The sequence below is a fragment of the Rhagoletis pomonella genome, unplaced genomic scaffold (genome assembly GCF_013731165.1).
Source record: "Rhagoletis pomonella isolate Grant_MI unplaced genomic scaffold, Rhpom_1.0 Rhpom_scaffold_00004, whole genome shotgun sequence".
In the NCBI taxonomy this organism is placed as follows: domain Eukaryota; kingdom Metazoa; phylum Arthropoda; class Insecta; order Diptera; family Tephritidae; genus Rhagoletis; species Rhagoletis pomonella.
In genome coordinates, this window is record NW_023458558.1 from 15,418,400 (window position 1) to 15,426,663 (window position 8,264).

Genomic DNA, 8,264 nt, shown 5'->3' on the forward strand with positions numbered 1-8,264 from the left:
AAGTCTAACAGTTATTACTGGACTAAGAAAAAAAGCCCGGATTTTTCAGTTATTATTAGACTTTTTCCCCAAAAACTCGAAAAATAAAATTAATTCAGAATTCTTGTCCAGGAGGTCCTGCTACCAAAGGAACATTGATGACTTTATTCTACGAAAATATTTTGACCCGGACTTTTGCATACAAAATCGAAAAAATAACCGTTATTTTCGGCCCCTGAAAAAAAAACAAACTTCACTTAGAAAATTGGAGGACTATAGAGTTTTGATTTCTACATTAAGTTTCTAAGTGTAAAGATAGCCGTGAGCGAATCATGCTGCCGTATAATTTTTTCAAATGCTCCTAATAAAAATCCTCCAAATATGCCACACCAATATGATGTTTTGTATAAATGCAATTCATCTGGCAATCGAAAAACAAACTTAAGACCTCCTCATTAGTAGATCTTTGAATTAGTCCTTCGAGAGGCAGTAAAGAGCTTTCAAGATAGTTGCCAGAATCGCAAGTCTTTGCTATTCGTAGAACTGTACATACATATCTATATGTACCTGCTCACATTTATGTAGACGAATACATAAATTAGCCATGAAAAAGGGCCATGCTTCATAATCGCCCAGTCAAATTTCAAGTGTCAAGTTTAATTAAAATCAGTGAACTTACATTTTTGAACCAAGCATACGAAGATACTGGTGGCCTCGCATCGGCGCGACACTTGAAGGTCACGTTTTCTCCCTCAGATTTGGTCACAAAACGACTGGGATCCTCGTTGGCTAAATGCACGGACACTGTTGGTGGATCTGTAAAAGATGGGATAAAAAACAAAAAGTATTTGAATATTATGGGGCAGCACGAATAAATATAAATTGAAGTTGGCGGCAAGTTAAATGAGCGATACAAATTGCAGCATAAAAGTGAATAGAAATAAATTTGAATGGGTCAAAAGTTGCCGCCACAATGAGCCACAATGCAGCCATGTGTAGCGCACAGCAACAGTAACAATAACGAGCAGGCGCTGAGAAATCATTTGGCACGAAGCTGGCAGGCTGAGTTGCGAATATACATAGAGGTGTGGTTTGAGTAGAAGGCGGCAAACGAAACCACTTTGGCGCGCAGTATGCGCAGCAGATAACGAAAACTCCTCCACTTAAAAATCTAATTTAACAACACTACTGCGCTGTTTGTTTGCCAAAGGCGCCATTTTTATTACCTTTATTACACGTGTAACTATTTATAATTTTCTTCTATTCTATTTTAAATGCCTATTAAGAAGGTTTTATTAAAAAAAATTCGAAACTGCATACAGCGCACACCGTGTGGCGCCTGCTGCTACCAATGAATTTTGTTATTTAAACCAAGTATTTTATACAAATAGGCGAGTTGCCATATAAAACATGTGTACATACATATGTACGTAAGCGGCTATGTATATGCTAATGAAGTAGAATATATAAGTATGTACATAGTTTGTTTGTGTGCGCTTACCAAAACTGCCTGCTATGGAAAAAAGCGCATTAAATGCGGCCCATTAGACACGCTTGCGCGCACTTTACTTATTTATACTATGTATTATTCCACAACAAGGCAGACGTTGCACACCAGAGCTACCATGTCCACATGGACGGCAGCCGAACGAAGCAAAGTAAATTCATCTGAACTGAGGTCATATGAAATTTACTAACTCGAATGGGAAGTACTCTCTAGTGAAGTTGAATCGCTGCTATAAAATTTGGCTAATAGAATGAGGTATGGCGCAATGGGATACCATTTCTACTCACTAGATCACTAATACACTTTCAAGCATGAAATTGGTTTGACCAAATAGCTACAAACGATGTATACACCTACAAGGATATCTAACAACATATATATGTTTATGTATTATCATAATGCAAATAATGCTTTTCATAGTTCGAGCAAACGAATATCTGGGCAAATGTTTTTAAAAAAGAAAAAAAGAAAAAAATATAGCCACCAATGTGAGAAGGAATTTTAAGCCTAAATACACTGTAGGGACGCTAAAATGATACACAAAAAACGCCGATACACGTAAACTTAATTTTAAGTTTGCATTAATAATAATTATCAGGGATCAGGGTAAATAATCATTATTTTATAAATTTTAACCAAAAAAATCAAGAAGTAGTAATAATCGTAGAAGAGTTTTGACTATACTGACATATTGGCTTTCGTCCGTCCTATTGTAATTTAAAATGATTTTTGTATTTGAAATTTAATCAAAAATGATTAAAGTTAATAATTAATATTTGAGTTTGGTTTTTCGCTCAAAGGAAATTATTGTTACTGGATTTTTTTTTTTTGAACAAAAATAATGATTATTTTATGATTTTTATTTTTTCGCTGCTAGAAAATAACAATAGTTTACAGCATGTTCTTTGAATGCTGCTATCCAATTCCTGCTCGCTGATTCCGAAAATCGAGTTATTTTCTTATTCTATGGCTAAGTTTTCGAGATATTTTCAATTTACCGTTATTCAGCTTAAAGCAAAAAGTGGGTCCACTTAATCACGTATATCTTACGAACCAGTAATACGTGATAAGGAAAATGAAAGCAAATAAAATTCTATATAAACCCTATATACTATACATCACTTATCGATAGCCCTGATAATTCTGAGATAATTTCTGAAATTTTTTATTTTTTTTGATGAAAAAATGGAAAAAGTTCAAACTTTAACAGGGGAAAAATTTAATAAATTAGAGCTTCTGTGTAAAAAATTTGTGTTAAAGCCGGTTCCTTTAGAAAAAATTAAGCTAATAATGAAGAAAATCAATGGACAAATAAGAAATTAGTGATTGCGCAAATGAAAATGCCCAAGGCTTTTGGTAGAAAATATGAGCAGAAAAGAGTGTTACTCATACGCCGCGTACACCTGACAAGGTACAGTGCTGGCATTGAAAACAAGAGGTGTCAGAAATTATTAATTAATTAACCAGAATTAACAGCCAGCGAAAAGTGGTGTATATATGGTTTATGGCGAATTTTATTAGAATCTTATGTCCGTATCTTGTATTATGACTCTTCGATTAATTCGTAAGATATACGTGATTAAATGAAACCACTCTTTTTTAAGCTGAATAACGGTAAATTTCAAATATCTCGAAAAGTTATCCATAGGAAGAAAATTATATCTCTAGGAGTGGCATCTATAGAATATTTTTTCTGTAAACCAGTGTTATCGATATCATTCTTGGTGGTAGTTAAGTCATAAAAAGCTGTGTCCTAATACATAAGCTGCGCAGTAGCAAATATATACAAAATTTTTCTGTTTAAATTTCATTTTGTTTACATATAAAATACTTCATTATATTTTTCTTATCCCTTAATTGCAGCTTTAATATTCTGGTATATCTGTGTACGGGTATGTGTTATGCTGAAAATTTAATTTAAATCGTCCAAAAGAATAACTACAAAATACCCTACTGGCATGAATGCAGATGTGTTTTCTTCCATTTAATTTTATTTCTAATTTTTATTTCAAGCATTTATACTTGAGGACATACATACTTATATATACATATATGTACATGCATGTTTATACTTACATGCCACTCGAATGATGCGCTTGTCCTCAATGGCACTACCGGAGAACCAAGGATTCGATGCACGACACGTCAGTTCAGCATTATCGTTCTCCGATGTTACCTTCAAATTGAGAATGCTGGTTGTGGTATTCGAGTCCTGTAAAAATGAAATACAAGCAAACAAGCAAATATATTAGCATGGTTATGGGCATATGTTGATGTTTTATGCAGCTTAATATACATACAATCCATACATATACATATTTGTGTATGCACATACATACATATTGAATAGAAAAATGCTTATGGAAAATAGTGAAATGAATTTTAAGAATCTGTCAGAATTGCTGAGACATTGGCGAGTAGTGTGCATAGTGTGCATAGGTAGCAGAGATATTTAGTTCCCATAATAGCCAATACAGTGGAAAGGACAAGCATGACAGTAATATAAGCGATAAAATGAGCACAATACTCCTGTCCTCGTCGTCGTATTTATGTACTTATCTATGTGACATTCGATTGCCAATTCGCAAAGAGTGGGCAATACAGGAAAGGGCGTTATTGGCAGCAGCAGGAAACAACGAGCAGCAGGAACAATGAGCAAAATCAGAGCGTACAACGGCATGCCGTTTCGTTATCAACGCAAGTGCCACAATATATGTATATACATACATATGTACATATGCAGATAAGTATTGCACTCGTATAGTATAACAATGTCAGCTAGAGTGGTACCAAGCACAATAAGCTTGTACTTATTTATGATCTTAACGACTAGGTATGAATATGGGTGTATTTAATTTAGGGTGGTCCAAAAAAAGTAAAAACGGAATTGTTCTATACCGAAAAAATACATCCCCGTGTTTTTTTTTGTTTATCAAAAATTATTTAGAGGCTGGTGCGTGTATTTTATATTGGAAAAACAATAACAATTTTTCAGGGAAATAGTATAGAATTCTTGAAAATCAATATTTTTTGATCTGAAAAGTCTATTTCTCTTCAGCAGATTTTCAGTAATTATTAAACTATATTATATATAAAATCCAAAAAAATGCAATGCGGGACCCATAACAAATTTTTTGTATTAAGAAATTACTTAATAACAATTCGGTATTATTTTCGGAAGTCTCCTGAAGAGAAAAAGAGTTTTCCGATAGAAAAATATGAATTTTATACCATTTATATGAAAAATTGTTTTCTTCTATATAAAATATATGGAATGGGTTGGACGCTTTGAGCGAATCCTAAGTATTTTTAAATTTCTAAATAAAAAAGGGCAAATTTTCTCCATTAAGAATAATCCTAGGGGGTGCTCAAGTAGCACACTGGTGTATAACTTGGTGTAAATTTGTGAATTTTGGTACAATTAATAAGATTTGTACTAAAATTCGTAAATTTACACTAGGTTATACACCAGTGTGCTACTTGAGTGAGAGCATTAAAATTTTGACGTTTTATTTTTTTAACCTTCATTTATGGACCACGCTAATGTACATATACATAAAAAGTTTCTCCGTACATGCCTTGTGGCGAATAATGGCGACATACTCGAGATGTGGCGATATGGTAATAGCTTTCACATACGCAGCACAGTGGCTATTCATGGCAATTTTACAAATTAAAATCAGATTGCTTCAGCAATGCTTGTAACCCTTGTTTCAGAAGCGTGACTTGAAAAAAAGAAGTAATAAAATTTAATTCGTACATAACACATCATAATAAGGCAGAAGTTTGCAGTGAGGCAATCAAGTAAAGCGCCCATCATCATTCATCTGGATACGCTTGCATCCGGTAGGACCTCGATCGTTGGTTTGGGTTTTGGGGATATGGGGGGGGAGGGGGTTTGGTGATCACCTAAGATTTAAAATTTGTACTGCATCTGCAATAAAAATAAAAATTCGTATCCTTCTCATACGACCACGGTTTCCACTGCCCTGGTATTGAGGCACTTATCCGCCTCTAAGAGAAGTTCCCGTTATTGCAGCAGTAAGACTTGAAAAAGGCAGATGGTTCGAAAGAAAAACAGGCACCGGCGACTATCCCAATACCCTCAAGTTCTTTCGATAAAAAATGCAATATTGGAACAGCAGACCTTACCATATGCCTAATGGCATAAAATTATATGAAAATGTCTCCGAGCTCGAAGACGAAAGTCGGAGGAGTTGATATTTTTTTTGTATATTAATAAAATATTTTCATTCAAATTTCAATTTCAAATTTTTTAATATATTTTTAAAGATTTCTAATTATTGAATTATTCATATCTTTAAAATTTCAAAGTCCTTTAAAAAATCCTGACTTTAGAGTGAAAAACTAAAAACGCAGCTTTACTATAATTGGCCCATCATTTCGTGAGTATATTGATTGTTTCGTGTGGTTTGAATTTTTTTTTTTTGTTTTTGTCGCATACTGAAGTGCCTGCAAATGTGTTTTTGTCAAACTTTTGTTTACTCTTTTTATTTTAAAACCGAAACTGAAATGTAAAACGCAAAAAATTGTGAAGAAGGAAACCAAAATCGAAACCGTAACACTTTGCACAACCGAAACTGAAACTGGCGCGTTATTTTTTGTTTTTATGCTGCCGCTTCCACCTTATATGAATTTTGCTTGTTCTAAAAATTTTGCTTTTTGTTGCAATAAATTAAAATTATTCGTGAAAAACTTTTGACAAATCAAACACAAAATCTATCCATCCGCAATTTTTACCCTATATATGATAGAAATTCTTCCACTGTGCAACTATTTGGCAAGCAACGGTGATATTCTTTTAAGTACTGGCATTTGCATACTTAAATAGCTGCACCACACACGGAAGCTCAGCAATTGCGCGAATAGCAGAGGAGCCAAGCACTGTAGCCTCTACATAGGTATGTACATACATACATACGTACATACAGTGTAGGTACTTTTGAAGCTTATGTTATGTGCTCATGTACAGGCACACACATACCTTTGACAAAGTCAAATAACAAATTGACTGCACGAAAAAACGCACACACAAAATAGCGACGACAACAACAACAACAACTAAAGCAAAAAGCATGAATGCATGTATGTCATCGTCAAGGAGTAGGTAGGTACCTACTCTTGACAAGATGAGATCAGACAAGATGACATAATTAGGTTAAGCAACATGAGCATTCTTTGCTATCTACTACCGCTGCTGCTCTTGCCAGCCAGTTCCAGCTCTCGGCGCTGTTACCAGCTGTAGATAATTTCGTAATACAATTGGCGGCGTTGTTAGCGTTTATATTTGTGAATGCTTTGAATGCCGGTAGCTGTGGGCTGACTGGATTGGTGTGCCGCCAGCTTTCGCTAATACCTCGATTAGATGGTAGTGGGCCTATGCAAGTGTGTGTGTGCTGATGCCGGTGCGTTTGCGAATTTGATTGTAAGCTACTTTTACACAAATCTCATTTTTTTGTCCTTACTTTGGTGAAGTGCATGCGCATAAGTGTGAGTGGATATATCGTAGGTAGGTCGGTTTTTTCCAAGTATCTTTTGTAATGACTTAATGTCATTGATGGCGCACATTATACGTATTTACATGCATATATTGTGTGCATGCGAATTTGTGTATGTATGTATATGTACCTATATGTGTGCGTGAGTATTTTTGTTTATGCCTTTTGTGTTGAGCTTTCAAATATTCTGAGTGCTCTAAGTGAAATTTGCCCAAAAATCAAGTTCGTAATTCTAATGGCCTTGGCAAATTTTTTGCGGTTGCCTTTGTGTAGTCACACTGCTTGCACAACGCTGCTCCATTCAGCTCCAGCCACATACATTTCAAGTGCAATTGGGTTATTGTTACGCTGCGCGTTTGCTGCGAAAGCGCTTAGTTATGTTCAGTTCGTATACCAAATTGTAAATATAATTTGGTATATTTCATTTTTTTCCCTTTCTTTTCATGGCACTTGGGAGCGAATAGTTCGCCGTTTGCTCTGATAATGCTCTGCTCACTCTGCTTTGCTCATTCAATTCTCCAGGCGAATTCATTTCAGTTGATTTCAGCAGTTGACAATTGACAAAAGGACTTGATGTAATAGCAATGAGCTGTGGTTGCGGTTTCTTACACTTGGGAATTTTGTGGTGGACACGATTGGTTGGCATCTTTGCGACACAATTTTGTAATTCAAGTAGTTGTTACAATAAATAACAAAGCGAATGGCTTTTATTTAATGCTTTCGAGCTTTTGTGTATTAACTTAACAAGCAATGGTGGTTTGTTAAGAAATTGTTTTCTAAAATTACTTTTGAATGGAGGCTTGTGGAAATAAAACTGTCGTACTTTGTTGGTCATAATGCATTATTCTGGGAATTATTTTTGATTTAATTCGCTTTTTTTAAACCTATTTGCACTGTAATGAGTAGAAAGTCTTGCAAATGCATAGATTAGAGACCAATTAAAGCCTAACATTTATTACACTATGAGAAACTAGAAGTGAATTACTTGTTCATAAACTATTAACAGCATGAAGAGTGTAGTTATATTTAGAATATTGTGACTCCTTCTTTTCAATCATATCGCTGTGAAAGTTATTCTCCCTAGGTCATATTTGTACCATTATAAGTTCCGATATAAATATTTATCGATGTTGTGTATAACAAAAAAAAAAAAAATACGCTAGAAAACATCGTCGAAAGGATTCGTTTTTTTTCAAAATTAAGCTTTTTTAAACCTTTTTTGAACTTATCAATTTAAATGAATTTAATTTTTTGACAGT

General features: G+C 34.4%; 1 protein-coding gene across 1 annotated transcript in view; it reads right to left on the reverse strand.

Moving 5' to 3' along the window:
• The window catches only part of LOC118738119 (hemicentin-2), a gene marked incomplete in the record, with an annotated part of 156,383 nt that overhangs the window by 118,325 nt on the left and 29,794 nt on the right, over positions 1-8,264 (reverse strand). Inside the window, 2 exon segments of the mRNA XM_036469038.1 lie at positions 659-795; positions 3,563-3,698. Coding sequence (XP_036324931.1) covers positions 659-795; positions 3,563-3,698 — 273 coding nt within the window.